A 17,693-nucleotide genomic window follows, 5' to 3' on the forward strand; every position below is an offset into this window, starting at 1 on the left:
ACCAGGTTCAAATCCAGTGTAGAAGAGAAACGTTACATATGTTAGTGCTGCTTCAACAGGAAGAAAATGACTCTGTGTAATATTTAACATACTGACCTATGTGCTCAGCGTCATATAAAATGTAACTTTTAATGTCTTAAACGTGGAAGTCAATATTGATGCAACGGAACTCAAATCCCACCGTTGTGTGGTAGATCATGTTTATTTGATTTTCCAAATAATTTCCATACATAGATTTCTGTCTTTCAGATCTATAATTTCAACAAAAAAGGTACATACATAATACATATGCCTCTGCACACTAAATGAAACAATAATTACATGAGGAAAAAGTTAAGTAAGTAAACGGTAAAATTATCATATACCGGCAGTGTTGTACCCGAACGCGTTCAAAGAACGATCGTTCACGAACTCGTTCATATTTAGGGTGAACGTGAAGTGAACGTACTGTATTTCTGTTTGATGAACGTCATTGTGAACACGTTCATTTCTGCCGTGTGTGAACGTCACTTTTTCACGTTCAACTTTCGTTCAAGAGTGAGTGTTTCCATAGCCTTCCAGGCGAAATCCCCGGCACTAAAACACACCCTAAACATGCCTTAATATTTAGCGGAAAACCCACCAATAAGTCCCTATCCGACACAAATTAACTAATCTTTCTCAGCCGTCACTGGAGCGCGCATCTAGCTACTGCATGATGATCATGCACGCTGACAGACAGCAGACACTGTCCCAACTCCTAACACAAACACTGAGGGAACTTGTTGTTGTTTGATTAAACATAATGTGCCACGAAAAATAGCTTCCAATAGCTTAGTTGGTTATTATCGCTTCGAGGAGGTACGTGTCCATAATATCGCCACGAACGGCCAACAAAAGACATCTCTCTTCCACAGTGAATGAAGCGCAGTGATGCCTGATTTATTCTTCGCCGTACAATGTGTTCCGTGCTGAAAATAGCTGATATACAAGCTCACAACTCGTCGCGTCCGGACACGTTGTGAGCTTGTAGATCAGCCAACCCCAGCATGCGGAGATGCAGGCTCTGAGAACATTCAGAAAATTTTGCCTTCACAATAAAAGCATGCAAAAGCATTCAGCTTTCACAAGTGTGCCCATATAGAGAAGGGAAAATAATTCGGTGGCATTTCACATTGCAAAAGAGCAATTTTTGTAAAATGTAAAAAAAATATAAAAATTAAAGAAAAAAAAAGAACGAAAAATAACTATAATAGTTCATTTTTCAAACGATGAACTTTAGTTCAACATTTTGAATGATGAACTATGAACGGAACTAGTTCATTTTAAAAATGTTGAACTGTGAACTGAACTATAGTTCCTAAAAAAAAAAAAGAACTTTCCCAACACTGTATACCGGTATGTATCGTATTACATTACATCGTTTTAATTTATAGTAGGCCTAATAATAGCCATCAATTGATTCATATTACATTTTATAATGTTGATAGTTCCTTCATCATCATGATGTCTAACTATGTCACCCACAGTTACACTGACCTTCCCGTGTGTGTGTGTGTGTGTGTCATGTGTGTCATGTGTCAGTGTCATGCACAGAATGACAGCTTTCCTCTGTTCCAGTTCAGCTTGACTGATTAGGCATGCACCGAATGGGAAATCCTTTGCCGAAAACCTAATACCGAATATAGGAAACAGTTGGCCGAAAACCAAATAGCCGAATATGATCAATATTATATACAGTATCATTATGTTTTTTTTTGTCTTCATCATGTCTATGGTACATTGTCCAGAGTTAGACCGATCTAGGTAAGATCTTCAGAGCAACACCAGTACCAGTGTAAATGTATGGAAAGAGTGTGTCAGTGAACCTGTGTGTGAAGGTGTGTATGTGTGTGTTAGTATCAGGATCACAGAATGACAGCTTTCCTTCATTCCAGTCCAGCTGGACTCTGATCCTCTGAGGCTTTTGCTTCACTGAGAGTACTCTCTCTGACCCTGAGGAGTCTGCTTCGTATGTACCGCCACATAACCTTATTCTCCAGATTGGACCCCCCGTGTATCCCTTCCTCTGATAGGACTCTGCTAACACACCTACTGACCAGAGTGTATTGTCTCCAACCTCAACATCCCAGCTGTGACTCCCTGAGTTAAAGCCTTCAGAACCAAGGACATGGCACTTCTGGTTAAACCTCTCTAGATTGTCTGGAAGCTTCTGTTTCTCTCCCCATGTCACGCTGGTCAGATCATCAGACAGGGTGTAATCTGGATGGGCAGTGTTGGGGTCCAGAATGACAGGAGTGTAGGAGACAATGTCCTTCATCTTGTCCCAGACTCTGAAGGCCAGGTTGCCCAGGTCTTTGGCCACGTCTATCAGTGCTCCTGAGACCGGCTGTGGGTCCCGCACCCGCAGTGTGACCTGGACTCTCTCCACCGTGGTCTTGTAGTTCTGCAGGAATGAGATGTGTTCAGCTCTCAGCTCCTCCTCTATGGCTCTGATCGCGTTTGAAATGGTTGATATGTCTCTGTTCAGACCCTCGATCTTCTCCTTCATCATCTGGCTCTTCTGCTGCTCTTCCTTCCTCAGTTCGGTGATCCTGGCCTCCTCTTCATCAAGTAGAAACTGATGAAGCTTCTTAAACTGTTCCTTCATCTGCGTCTCTGTGTGTCGAGTCTGGGACGTAATGTGTCCTGCTGTCTGGTCATAGTTTGTTTTAGTTTTATTAAAGACCTCCAGTTTGTCCTGTAAATGCTTCAGTAATTTCCGGACGTCCTCCTTAAGATCCAGAGCAGCTTCATCGACGGGTCTGAAACGGTGGTCGGCGTGTTTTTCTGAATGAAGACACACAACACACACTGGCTGTTGACAATCCAGACAGAACAGTTTGAGTTTTTCAATGTGCAGACCACAGAGATCCTCAACCTCAGACCCTGATGACATTTTCTTCAGTCTCTCCTCACACAGGTTCTTCAGAGCCAGGTCTATGGGTAAATCCCTTGATTGTCTCTTCTTACAAAGGGGACACTCCTTTATTTCCTTCCTTCTCCACCAGTCCTGTACACAGTCTTTGCAGAAGCTGTGGCTACACGACAGGAGAACAGGATTTTTAAAGACGTCGTGACACACAGGACAGGAAAAGTCCTCTTCCGAAAGAGACACCTTGGTAGCCCTTTTGCCTTTTCAGTAAAGATACGAACACTCCGCTCAAGACAGGAAATCCAGCCAGTCAGTTGTGGTAAACACTCTGTCTTCTAGAATGTTCCCTGAAGTTTACTTTCGCAGTGAATCGTGCAGGCTCTTGTTAAAGTCCATTCAGCTGACAGAGTGAGCAGCAGGTTGTTCCAGTGGTCTCTGGGTCACTATTCCCTCCTGTAGCTGTGGATGGAAAGACAGTCTGTCCTCCTCGCTGGAAGTTGTGCGTTTGATCCTTTGACAGACCTGTTGCAAACTTCACGCACACACACACACACACGTGTGCCACGTGTGCCTTATTCAGTATAGACCACACAAACTGGGTGAACGGTATTGGACAGTCTTATCTATTATAAAGTATAGACAAGACAAATGGACAACGTGTAGGGAACAAGAGAGTGAACAGACACTAAGGACATACGACACCTTTGTACTATATATTCCAGTCACCTGCCTGCTCTTCATGAGCAGTTCAGGGTTCCGTGTCGTATACACGTCACAACATGTGTAATTATTTATTTCACATTTTGGATGCTGCCCAAAATGTGGTGCATGAGGTGACATTGGTTCGGTGGTGTGTTCATTTCTTTTCAAAATCCGATTTACTTGCCATAGGCCTATACTGCCTGCCTGTATGATTTGTCATGGAAGACTAGTTTATCTGTTGATGAAATTGTACATTTATTCAGTCTTAGTCATCATCGCTCAGTTTTTATTTAGCTTTTATTTCGTTTTGTGAGTAAAGAAAATGTAGTCGACGAACATTCATCATCGTTTTAGTCAATGAAGTCAAATGGTGCAGTCTTCCCCTGCTTCACCTGTAGACATTTAATCATTTACAGTTTGTAGTAGTTATATTTACATGACAAATATTTGCATGTAAATAAATCATCGTACTGTACATCATCCATTCCAGGGCCTTTCTGCCTTTCTGTGTGGATTTTGCAATGTTCTCCCCATGTGTCCCCCTAGGGTAGGTACCCTCACATGTTCTCCCCATGTGTCCCCATAGGGTAGGTACCCTCACATGTTCTCCCCATGTGTCCCCCTAGGGTAGGTACCCTCACATGTTCTCTCCATGTGTCCCCCTAGGGTAGGTACCCTCACATGTTCTCTCCATGTGTCCCCCTAGGGTAGGTACCCTCACATGTTCTCCCCATGTGTCCCCCTAGGGTAGGTACCCTCACATGTTCTCTCCATGTGTCCCCCTAGGGTAGGTACCCTCACATGTTCTCTCCATGTGTCCCCCTAGGGTAGGTACCCTCACATGTTCTCTCCATGTGTCCCCCTAGGGTAGGTACCCTCACATGTTCTCCCATGTGTCCCCCTAGGGTAGGTACCCTCACATGTTCTCCCCATGTGTCCCCCTAGGGTAGGTATACCCTCACATGTTCTCCCCATGTGTCCCCCTAGGGTAGGTACCCTCACATGTTCTCCCCATGTGTCCCCCTAGGGTAGGTACCCTCACATGTTCTCCCCATGTGTCCCCCTAGGGTAGGTACCCTCACATGTTCTCCCCATGTGTCCCCCTAGGGTAGGTAACCTCACATGTTCTCCCCATGTGTCCCCCTAGGGTAGGTACCCTCACATGTTCTCCCCATGTGTCCCCCTAGGGTAGGTACCCTCACATGTTCTCCCCATGTGTCCCCCTAGGGTAGGTACCCTCACATGTTCTCCCCAGTGTCCCCCTAGGGTAGGTACCCTCACATGTTCTCCCCATGTGTCCCCCTAGGGTAGGTACCCTCACATGTTCTCCCCATGTGTCCCCCTAGGGTAGGTACCCTCACATGTTCTCCCCATGTGTCCCCCTAGGGTAGGTACCCTCACATGTTCTCCCCAGTGTCCCCCTAGGGTAGGTACCCTCACATGTTCTCCCCATGTGTCCCCCTAGGGTAGGTACCCTCACATGTTCTCCCCATGTGTCCCCCTAGGGTAGGTACCCTCACATGTTCTCCCCATGTGTCCCCCTAGGGTAGGTACCCTCACATGTTCTCCCCATGTGTCCCCCTAGGGTAGGTACCCTCACATGTTCTCCCCATGTGTCCCCCTAGGGTAGGTACCCTCACATGTTCTCCCCATGTGTCCCCCTAGGGTAGGTACCCTCACATGTTCTCCCCATGTGTCCCCCTAGGGTAGGTACCCTCACATGTTCTCCCCATGTGTCCCCCTAGGGTAGGTACCCTCACATGTTCTCCCCATGTGTCCCCCTAGGGTAGGTACCCTCACATGTTCTCCCCATGTGTCCCCCTAGGGTAGGTACCCTCACATGTTCTCCCCATGTGTCCCCCTAGGGTAGGTACCCTCACATGTTCTCCCCATGTGTCCCCCTAGGGTAGGTACCCTCACATGTTCTCCCCATGTGTCCCCCTAGGGTAGGTACCCTCACATGTTCTCCCCATGTGTCCCCATAGGGTAGGTACCCTCACATGTTCTCCCCATGTGTCCCCCTAGGGTAGGTACCCTCACATGTTCTCCCCATGTGTCCCCCTAGGGTAGGTACCCTCACATGTTCTCCCCATGTGTCCCCCTAGGGTAGTTACCCTCACATGTTCTCCCCATGTGTCCCCCTAGGGTAGGTACCCTCACATGTTCTCCCCATGTGTCCCCCTAGGGTAGGTACCCTCACAAAAAACATGCAGTAATGTAGAGTGCAAACGGGCTGTGAAAAGTGGACCGGTTAAGTAATCAAATGGCAGGTGTGTTCGTACCTAGCAGATAACGTCCCATAGCTGGGGGGTACGAACACCTGGTAGAGAAATAATTAAAGTTTAAAAAGCCAACATGTTTCGACTCCTTAGAGTCTTCATCAGGGCATGAATGATTTAAGTTCATCAGCTCTGTTAGTCCTGTAAAGTTATATACACTGTAGGACACTGTTTCCTACGCAGTGGGTTGGGACCCATTTGTGGCACAAATCTTATGATTTGATTTTAATTTTCTTGTCCTGCATTTCAAAAGATATTTTTTGATGATTTTAACTATTTTAAAACATACAAAACAAAATAATTTCCATAAATAAGAATTTAATAATGACCTGTTTAATCCCACCAGTCACATGTGTGACCACTGTTAGATAAGCTTAGATAAGTTTAATAAGTAATAACACAGAGACATCTAGATAATGAGACACATTAAAGTCCAGGACTTTATACGTGATATAATGTGTGTAATTTATTATTAGGTTTCGCCACCAAGCCAGTCATGAACCAATCACTCCTAAGCAGGGCCGTGCACACATAGACATCAAAGGCCTGCCTTTTTACCTGTCTGTAAAACAACTGCCCTTTCCAGACCATGAACGCAGCATTTACTACATGCTGAAAGAAATGCAAAATGCCCTCCTTTCCTTTCCATGCCATGCCGGAAGGCAGCATTCGGGAGAATTGTTTCCTTTCCCAAAGTCTCCTGAACTTACTTTATTTGTTTATTTGGACAGGACAATGCATATTAATGGACGTCACATGGACGTAAACACACCGGATATAGCACAGTTGCTCATTTTCATCCGCAGTCCTCACAGGAAACACAAAACGGAAAAACAGACAGTCAAACAGTGTAATACATTTACATGACATTTCATTAGGGAACACAGCATAACCAATAAATACACCTAAAAAGATCATAAATGGTTGCGGCTTTGGTTTTCAAGCAACCATTTTTTTCAGATTGTTTTTAAAAGAGGGAAATGTAGCACAGTCCCTTATACGCAGAGGAAGGCCATTCCATGATGCTACACAACCCTGTACTGAGAGGACATTTTTAAGGCCGAATGTTGTTTGCCGGTGCGGCACTTCGCAGTCTCCTCGAGTTGTTGCTCTGGTATTGATTCCCCTATCGGGCTTTCGTTTAATTAATTCAATTAAATCTGCCTAATGATGACGTCACTGGAAGACGGTTTCTAAACTGCCCACAGCCGTCCTATGAGACACAGACTGAGTAGGAAAAAAAATCGTTAATTATTAGTGAGGACCTATTATATGAAGATAGGTTGAAAAGTGGTGAAGTGGTCCTTTAATATTGTATGTATCCATAACTGATCCTCTGAGGTTTATAATATTAATATTGGGTGCATCCATACCTCTGATCCTCTGAGAGGAGAGTGATCTCTGCGGAGGACATATTCACTTTTATAAAGCTATACTGTTGAGGCCCCCTGGAGACCCTCCTATATAAAGCTATACTGTGGAGACCCTCCTCTGAAAAGACTGCTAACACACCCACAGTTGCCAGTTTGTCGCCCCCTTACAATTACGTTTTAGTCATAGTCTTCGGAATGAAACTTCATTTGGTTTTAGTCACATTTTAGTCAACTGGAATGTTTTTTTGTCGACAGAAATCAGTCGACTAAAATGTGTTTTGGCCGGGCCTTGATGTCGTCGTAATGGATGATTTTACACTAGCAGATGTACGGTAGCAGATGTACGGTACAAGTTCACAACGCCTCGCAGCGCGACACGTTGTGAGCTTGTATATCTGCTATTTTCAGCATGCAACCAAGTGTAACATGACTTATACTGGATCTCTTGTCCACTAGTCCATTAACATTTTAGTCTAGTTATTATTTGTTGACGATATTGTCAATATATTTAGTCTTAGTCATCATAGCTTAGTTTTCATTTAGTTTCAATTTAGTTTTCGTCAGTGAAAAAAGGCAATCGGACATTTTTCCTCTTGGTATTAGTCGACAAAATCAACACTGGTAGAATCTGCTTCAGGTCTTAAAGGGAAATTCCACAAATTTTCAACATTCTACAATGTCATTATTATACCTTAGAGTTGTTGAAATAATAAAACAGTCACCCCATTCTGTGTTGCCTAGAACTAGAGGTCTGGAAAAAAAATTATTAACATTATGAAGTACATCTCTCAGTGACATCACAAAGATGTACTTCATAATGTTAATGATTTCTTTTCAGACCTCCAGATCTAGGCAACACAGAATGGGGGGACTGTTTTATTATTTCAACAACAACTAGGTTGGTATATTAATGACATAGTAAAATGTTGAACATGAGTGGTATTCCCCTTTAACGGGTTAATTTATACATCTAAACCCCAATATAACAACTATTGCCATTACCATGGTCAGTAATATCATCAGGTTATTAATGTTAACATTATTACCATTGTTGTTTGATTTATCATCGTCATATCATTATGGTCTTTGTCTTCATCATGTCTATGGTACATTGTCCAGAGTTAGACAGATCTAGGTAAGATCTTCAGAGTACCACCAGGACCAGTGTGAATGCATGGAAAGAGTGTGTCAGTGAACCTGCGTGTGAAGGTGTGTATGTGTGTGTTAGTGTCAGGATCACAGAATGACAGCTTTCTTTCATTCCAGTCCAGCTGGACTCTGATCCTCTGAGGCTTCTGCTTCACTGAGAGAAAAGTGAATGACCCTGAGGAGGCTGCTCCGTATTTACCACCATGTAACCATATTATCCAGAATGGACCCTCCGCGGCTCCCTTCCTCTGAAAGGACTCTGCTAACACACCCACTGTCCAGTGTGCATTGTCTCCAACCTCAACATCCCAGCTGTGACTCCCTGAGTTAAAGCCTTCAGAACCAAGGACAAGGCCCAAGTGGTCAAATCCCTCTAGCTTCTGTTCCTCTCCCCATGTCAAGCTGGTCAGATCATCAGACAGGGTGTATTCTGGACGGGCAGTGTTGGGGTCCAGAATGACAGGAGTGTAGGAGACAATGTCCTTCATCTTGTCCCAGACTCTGAAGGCCAGGTTGCCCAGGTGTTTGGCCATGTCTATCAGTGCTCCTGAGACCGGCTGTGGGTCCAGCAGTGTGACCTGGACTCTCTCCACTGTGGTCTTGTAGTTCTGCAGGAATGAGATGTGTTCAGCTTTCAGCTCCACCTCTATGGCTCTGATCGCGTTTGAAATGGTTGATGTGTCTCTGTTCAGACCCTCGATCTTCTCCTTCATCATCTGACTCTTCTGCTGCTCTTCCTCCCTCAGTTCGGTGATCCTGGCCTCCTCTTCATCATGTAGAAACTGATGAAGCTTCTTAAACTGTTCCTTCATCTGCGTCTCTGTGTGTCGGGTCTGGGACCTAATGTGTCCTGCTGTCTGGTCATAGTATGTTTTAGTTTTATTAAAGACCTCCAGCTTGTCCTGTAAACGCTTCAGTGATTTCTGGACCTCCTCCTTGAGATCCAGAGCGGCTTCATTGACGGGTCTGAAACTGTGGTCGCCGTGTTTTTCTGAATGAAGACACACAACACACACTGGCTGTTGACAATCCAGACAGAACAGTTTAAGTTTTTCAGCGTGCAGACCACAGAGATCCTCAACCTCAGACCCTGTTGACATTTTCTTCAGTCTCTCCTGTAGGAAGGCCTCACACAGGTTCTTCAGAGCCAAGTCTATGGGTAACTCCCTTGATTGTCTCTTCTTACAAACGGGACACTCCTTTATGTCCTTCCCTCTCCACCAGTCCTGTACACACGACAGGAGAACAGGATCTTTAAAGACGTCGTGACACACAGGACAGGTATCTTTGCCTTTTCAGTAAAGATACGAACACTCCGCTCAAGACAGGAAATCCAGCCAGTCAGTTGTGGTAAACACTCTGTCTTCTAGAATGTTCCCTGAAGTTTACTTTCGCAGTGAATCGTGCAGGCTCTTGTTAAAGTCCATTCAGCTGGCAGAGTCAGCAGCAGGTTGTTCCAGCTGGAAGTTGTGCGTTTGATCCAAAGTGCAATCTTATACCGTCTCAGATAAGTCAGGTTAGGGGTGGAGCTTTGACAGACCTGTTGCAAAGTTCACGCACACACACGCACCGTGTGCCTGATTCAGTATAGACCACACAAACTGGGTGAACGGTATTGGACATTCTTTTATCTATTATAAAGTATAGACAAGACAAATAGACAACGTGTAGGGAACAAGAGAGTGAACAGACACTAAGGACATACGACACCTTTGTACTATATATTCCAGTCACCTGCCTGCTCTTCATGAGCAGTTCAGGGTTCCGTGTCGTATACACGTCACAACATGTGTAATTATTTATTTCACATTTTGGATGCAAGCTCCTGCCCCTCTCTGTCGTTTTGTGTGTGGTGCATGAGGTGTCATTGGTTTGGTGTTGTGTTCTTTTCAAGTGGGCCGGTTAAGTAATCAAATGGCAGGTGTGTTCGTACCTAGCATATAACGTCCCATAGCTGGGGGGTACGAACACTTGGTAGAGAAATAATGAAAGTTTAAAAAGCCAACATGTTTCGACTCCTTAGAGTCTTCATCAGGACATGAATGATTTAAGTTAATCAGCTCTGTTAGTCCTGTAAAGTTATATACACTGTAGGACACTGTTTCCTACGCAGTGGGTTGGGACCCATTTGTGGCACCAATTCTCATGATTTGATTTAAATGTTCTTGTCCTGCATTTCAAAAGATATTTTTTGATGATTTTAACTATTTCAAAACAAACAAAACAAAGAATTTCCATATATAAGAATTTATTAATAACCTGTTTAATCCCACCATACAGTCACATATGTGACCACTGTTAGATAAGCTTAGATAAGTTTAATGAGTAATAACACAGAGCCATCTAGAGAATGAGACACATTAAAGCCCTTTTACCTGTCTGTAAAACAACTGCCCTTTCCAGACCATGAATGCAGCATATGGTGAAAGAAATGCAAATGCCCTCCTTTCCTTTCCATGCCATGCCGGAAGGCAGCATTCGAGATAATTGTTTTTTTTCCCGAAGTCTCCTGAACTTGAACGCAGCATTTTGCGTTGAACCAATTTGTTTAGAAATCCAACGTCGTTACACACCGCATCTCCACTATAGTTAAGAGTGGTGTGTTGCGCCCCGGAAATAGCTGATCTACAAGCTCTCAACGCGTCGCAGCGCGACGCGTTGTGAGCTTGTAGATCTGCTATTTTCACTTATGTTTGTCCAAACGTCCCCCTGGGCCTCAACAACAGCAGCCACAACAGACACACCGTAGTGTTAGATCCACACATCATCATCTAACCTCCAAGTGAACACGTGTTCCTTCCTCGTTACAACTCACTGCCTTCAACGGCAGATACAACTCAAGTCAACAATCAATCAATAACATATCAGTATTCTGATATTAACTAGAATGAATTAGAATACTGATATATTACTGATTTCATCTGTTACAATTCCAAACATGACCCGCTCTAATTACTTCAGTTTATATTAGTAGCTGAATGACTAGTATTATAATTTCATTGTCTTTGCTTTTTTTTTTTTTTTTTACGTCCAATGAATTTGCATTTACGTTCATAAAGTTAACATAAGTATAACTAAATGCATTTGACATAAAATAAAAAAAATCACTTTTCAGGATTCCAATTCAAAAATAGCAAAACTAATATTCAGGATTTCAATTAAAATATAGCAAAAATAGCTGATCTAGTAGATCGGCTATATTTGCTACGAACATGCAACGTGGCCCCTCTGGAGTGAGTGTGGAAATATTGTGGCCCTCTCCATCATCAAAGTCGCCCACCCCTGTGGTAGAGTATGTTAATGCAATATAACATATACAATCTCTATGATAGAGTATGTGCAGGCCGGCTCTATTACCTCAATGGTAAAAATGTCTGTGCAGGAAACCAGGTTCAAATCCAGGGTAGAAGAGAAACGTTACATATATTAGTGCTGCTTCAACAGGAAGAAACCTCGGGCAGAGATAGACTCTATAAAACGGGTGTAATATTTAACATTATGTGCTCAGTCAGCGTCATATAAAATGTCTTAACGTTTAATGTCTTAAACGTGGGAGTCAATATTGATGCAACGGAACTCAAATCCCACCGATGTTGTGTGGTAGTTTATTTGATTTTCCAAATCATTTCTATACATAGATTTCTGTCTTTCAGATCTATAATTTCAACAAAAAAAGGTACATATACATAATACATATGCCTCTCTGCACACTAAATGAAACAATAATTACATGAGGAAAAAGTTAAGTAAGTAAACAGTAAAAGTATCATATATTTATCGTATTACATTATGTGTTATGTGTTATGTGTTAGTATCAGGATCACAGAATGACAGCTTGACTGATTAGGCATGCACCGAATGGGAAATCCTTTGCCGAAAACCTAATACCGAATATAGGAAACAGTTGGCCGAAAACCAAATAGCCGAATATGATTAATATTATATACAGTATCATTATGTTTTTTTTGTCTTCATCATGTCTATGGTACATTGTCCAGAGTTAGACTGATCTAGGTAAGATCTTCAGAGCAACACCAGTACCAGTGTTAATGTATGGAAAGAGTGTGTCAGTGAACCTGTGTGTGAAGGTGTGTATGTGTGTGTTAGTATCAGGATCACAGAATGACAGCTTTCCTTCATTCCAGTCCAGCTGGACTCTGATCCTCTGAGGCTTTTGCTTCACTGATAGAACAGTGTCTGGCCCTGAGGAGGCTGCTCCGTATGTACCGTCATATAACCATATTCTCCAGCATGGACCCTCCGTGTCTCCCTTCCTCTGATAGGACTCTGCTAACACACCTACTTCCCAGAGTGTATTGTCTCCAACCTCAACATCCCAGCTGTGACTCCCTGAGTTAAAGCCTTCAGAACCAAGGACAAAGCCCCAGTGGTCAAATCTCTCTAGATTGTCTGGAAGCTTCTGTCTCTCTCCCCGTGTCACGCTGGTCAGATCATCAGACGGGGTGTAATCTGGATGGGCAGTGTTGGGGTCCAGAATGACAGGAGTGTAGGAGACAATGTCCTTCATCTTGTCCCAGACTCTGAAGGCCAGGTTGCCCAGGTGTTTGGCCACGTCTATCAGTGCTCCTGAGACCGGCTGAGGGTCCCGCAGTCTGACCTGGACTCTCTCCATCGTGGTCTTGTAGTTCTGCAGGAATGAGATGTGTTCAGCTCTCAGCTCCTCCTCTATGGCTCTGATCGCGTTTGAAATGGTTGATATGTCTCTGTTCAGACCCTCGGTCTTCACCTTCATCATCTGACTCTTCTGCTGCTCTTCCTCCCTCAGTTCGGTGATCCTGGCCTCCTCTTCATCATGTAGAAACTGATGAAGCTTCTTAAACTGTTCCTTCATCTGCTTCTCTGTGTGTCGGGTCTGGAACGTAATGTGTCCTGCTGTCTGGTCATAGTTCGTTTTAGTTTTATTAAAGACCTTCAGTTTGTCCTGTAAAGGCTTCAGTGATTTCTGGACCTCCTCCTTGTGATCCAGAGCAGCTTCATCGATGGGTCTGGAACGGTGTTTGGCGTGTTTTTCTGAATGAAGACACACAACACACATTGGCTGTTGACAATCCAGACAGAACAGTTTGAGTTTTTCATCGTGCAGACCACAAAGATCCTCAACCTCAGACCCTGATGACATTTTCTTCAGTCTCTCCTGTAGGAAGGCCTCACACAGGTTCTTCAGAGCCAGGTCTATGGGTGAATCCTTTGATTGTCTCTTCTTACAAACGGGACACTCCTTTATTTCCTTCCCTCTCCACCAGTCCGGTACAGACGTCGTGACACACAGGACAGGAAAAGTCCTCTTCCGAAAGAGACACCGTGGCAGCCTTTTTGCCTTTTTAGTAAAGCTACGAACACTCTGCTCAAGACAGGAAATCCAGCCAGTCAGTTTGGTAAACACTCTGTCTTCTAGAATGTTCCCTGAAGTTTACTTTCGCAGTGAATCGTGCAGGCTCTTGTTAAAGTCCATTCAGCTGGCAGAGTCAGCAGCAGGTTGTTCCAGTGGTCTCTGGGTCAATATTCCCTCCTGTAGCTGTGGATGGAAAGACAGTCTGTCCTCCTCGCTGGAAGTTGTGCGTTTGATCCAAAGTGCAATCTTACCGTCTCAGATGAGTCAGGTGAGGGGGTGGAGCTTTGACAGACCTGTTGCAAAGTTCACACGCACACACGCACACACACACACACACACACACACACACACACACACACACACACACCGTGTGCCTGATTCAGCATAGACCACACAAACTGAATTGGGTGAACGGTATTGGATGGTCTTTTATCTAATATAAAGTATAGACAAGACAAATAGACATCGCGTAGGGAACAAGAGAGTGAACAGAATGGGAAAAGTTAGATTTGTTTTATTGTCTCAGTGTGGAATTTGACCATTCAAAGTGTTTTACAATGCACGCTGTATCTCATTAACCCTTGTGCACATAAACAGAGACAGCTGCTGTATATTCCAGTCACCTGGACCACCACGTCACCACATGACGGCATCAAGGCCCGCCAAAATACATTTTAGTCGACTGAATCACCCATAGATTTAGCCGACTAAAATCCTATGATATTTAGCCGACTAAAACTAGACTTAACGCTAAGACTTTCCTGGTGAATAAAATGTGACTAAAACTAAAGGAAAACTAAAGAAAAACTGTGTGTGTGTGTGTGTGTGTGTGTGACTGTGTGTGCGCGCGTCTCTCTCTCTCAGACAGGAGGAGAGGTCAGACAGCACGTTCATCGTGCTGAGCGGTCGCCTGCGCTCCGTCATCATGAAGGAGGACGGCAAGAAGGAGCTCACGGGGGAATATGGCCGCGGCGACCTCATTGGAGTGGTGAGCAGTTGTTTTTGGCAGATTTTAGTTTTAGTCATATAGTCCCTTGAGTAGTTTGAGTCACATTGAATTTAGTCTGAGTCACATTTTAGTCACCCGGAACTGTTCAGTGTTGGTCTCGGTTTTAGTCGACTAAATCTAATGATAATAATAGTAATCTTTATTGTCCCGGAGGATATTTGTCTTCACAATCTGTTCAGCACCCACGTCAAAAAACAACACGGAGCACATAACACCCAAGACGAGGTCCCCACTGTGTACAGAACCGTCCTGTCGGCGGGGCAGTTTGTTTAATGCCGCGATGGCTGAGGTGGACAAAACTCCTACTGAAACGGACCTTTTTCCATGGCAGGAATCTGTATCTTTGTCCAGATGGCATGAGGTTTAAAGAAACGATACAGAGGGATGGTCAGTGTCATTTGATATCGAGAGTGCTAGTCGTGTGAATACCTTATTGTTCATATCAGAAAGTGTGCAGTGTTGTAGCCCCCTCCGGTAGATAGATACGTCACAAGGCGTTCTTTGTTGTACAGACATTTATTTAGCGTATGCTAAATGCCGTGAGAACTGAATAAAAACATAAAAGACAATATACATTCAGTACAATATGCAATAAACAAACACAAATGTAACAAATATACCTCATTGGCCGCATCCACTTTGGGGGGAATAAACGGGGGAAATCTTTCAGTATCAGTGTATTGACTTTGACTGATATCATGGGCTGGAAAACAGCAGATCTACATGTGGCAGCAGCAATGCACTTTAGCTGTTGCACGCTGAAGCTCTCTCTCAGAATGAACTGGCTCTGCCCTGCTCTGCTAATTATGAGTCATCGAAAACACCCTTGCTCAATCAGCAGATCAGGCTTCAACTGCTCAGAGGTAAAGTGACCTTAGTCAATCAATCAAACATAAATCACCTCAAAACACATTGAAAACAAAGTAGAAAACACATAGAAACATGAAATTGACATGAAACAAAAACATTATGAACTTCTTAACTCATGTACTTTTTTATAAATGAACTTTTAATTCTGAAGGCAGCTATTAATCTTGATGACAGCTACAGGTGTACAGTAGGAAGTCCGATGATTTTGGAAGCAATACGGGTGATACTGAAAAGTTTGTTCCTGTTAGGCATGGACAGTATGGTGTAGAAACATGCAGAACAGTACAACGGAACAGGTTTGAATAATGCTTTTGTACAATAATCTACAGTTGGTTTAGTCGACTAAAATGTATTTTGGCGTGCCTTGATGGCTGATTTTATGCTCGCTGAAAATAGCAGATGTACAAGCTCAAACCGAGTGTAAAATCACTTATACTGGATCTCTTGTCCACTATAGTCCCTTTCCTAACATTTTAGTCTAGTTTCCATCCGTTGACAAAATCCTCAGTATATTTAGTCTTAGTTTTAGTCGTCATAGCTTAGTTTTCATTTAGTTTCCATTTAGTTTTCGTCAGTGGAAAAAGGTAGTCGCCGAACATTTTTCGTCTTAGTTTTAGTCGACGAAAACAACACTGGTGGTATAGGGCCAGGTTTCCTTCAGTTCAGGCAGTGGTGGAAAATAACTACCGTAAGTACTTTTACTTAAGTACAATTTTAAGGTATTTGTACTTTACTTGGGTATTTCCAATTTCCAGTACTTTTCTAGTACTCTTATTTGAAAACTTTAGTTACTTTGGCGATTTTAATTTTGATTAGAAAACACACATTAACCAGTTCAACCCTACACATTTCGGCCCATTTGAAAATAGCCAATCTGCGATTTTCAATCGATTCTGTATACACAGTCTGAACTTGTGAAATGGGACATTCTGCAATAAGAGTACTTTTAGTACTACATACTGTAAGTATACCTGGTTTAACCCATTCTGGATTTGTCACAGGATTGATATGCTTATAACGTCGGCGTGATAGTCCGAGAGAGAGCGTTCACTAATCAAAACGAGAACGCCATCTGACAGCTAAATGGCAACTATCATTAATTTATCCTGAACACATCAATTATTCAATATGATTAGGAGTGGGAAAACGTAGGTTTGAGTTTGTCAGCACTCTCCCGAATAAGGCCAGCGTCAGCACATCTGTTCTCTTCTTTATTTTCCGTGTGTAATACGCAATAATCTTCTGTGCAGGTATATATTTCCGGTATGCTATGAAATAACCGTATATAAAACAGCCATGCACTTGCATATTTGTCCTATAGAGAGGAACCGCATAAAAGTATTCATAACACCTCGCTTCCAAAATGGGCCCATAAATAAATTAACCCATTTTAGACCTATACATTTAAGTTTTGCTTATAATCCTAATGGTTTTCTGAAAAACCTGCTTCTATGTCACTAGTGGTGCTCAACTTCTTTCATGTCAAGGACCTTCAGAACGATCTGTATTTGGACGCGGAACCCCATCTGAAAATAATATAATAATAATATATATTCAAAGATTTGCGCCACATTTTCATGATTTTTTTCCCCCAAAAATAGCAGATCTACAAGCTCGTGTAGATGTGCTATTTTTCAATAGCTAAAGTACAACATGATGCTTAAGAAAAGACCAAAAGGGGGTTCCCGTTCTGAATGTCTTAGCATTATGTTATACTTTAGTTTAGCTATTGAAGAATAGCCGATCTACAAGCTCTATACGAGCTTGCAGGTCTCTGGAACAACATATTTTCAGATGTTCAACTTTAACTTTTTCTTTACCGTCTACATTTATTTTTAAAGGGGAATTCCATGCTAGAAGGCTTTCTTATCTTTTATTTGTATAGTTGGTACGGCCCCACCAAAGAGTGCATTATTGGCTATTTCCCCTACCATAAGCCCTCAATGGGGGTTGGGTTTTTGTGCTATTTCGCTTATTTACATAGAAATTAGTAAAGTGTGCCGCTTGGCAATTCAATGCAATTCATTGAGGTCTTATGGTAGGGGAAATAGCCAATTAATGTGCT

At 43.0% G+C, this 17,693-nt stretch overlaps 3 protein-coding genes across 3 annotated transcripts in view; 1 reads left to right on the forward strand and 2 right to left on the reverse strand.

Annotated features, from left to right (window-relative positions):
- pnpla7a (patatin-like phospholipase domain containing 7a) overlaps positions 1-17,693 on the forward strand; it is an 89,827-nt gene that overhangs the window by 27,759 nt on the left and 44,375 nt on the right. The window contains exon 18 of the mRNA XM_080756538.1: positions 14,614-14,737. Within this exon, the coding sequence (XP_080612664.1) occupies positions 14,614-14,737 (124 nt within the window). The remainder of the gene's footprint in view (positions 1-14,613; positions 14,738-17,693) is intronic.
- LOC308310385 (E3 ubiquitin-protein ligase TRIM35-like) lies at positions 1,772-10,145 on the reverse strand (the record flags this gene model as incomplete). Its single annotated transcript, XM_080756729.1, has 3 exons — positions 1,772-3,153; positions 8,668-9,622; positions 10,131-10,145. 3 exons carry the CDS (start codon positions 10,143-10,145, stop codon positions 1,772-1,774), a joined length of 2,352 nt encoding a protein of 783 aa, XP_080612855.1.
- Positions 12,397-14,402, reverse strand: LOC308310387 (nuclear factor 7, brain-like; the record flags this gene model as incomplete). The annotated part of the gene is made up of 2 exons (XM_080756731.1): positions 12,397-13,701; positions 14,373-14,402. The coding sequence occupies 2 exons, from the start codon at positions 14,400-14,402 to the stop codon at positions 12,397-12,399; spliced, it is 1,335 nt and encodes a 444-aa protein (XP_080612857.1).

Source organism: Protomyctophum bolini (genome assembly GCF_963924005.1).
Source record: "Protomyctophum bolini genome assembly, chromosome: 22".
NCBI lineage: Eukaryota > Metazoa > Chordata > Actinopteri > Myctophiformes > Myctophidae > Protomyctophum > Protomyctophum bolini.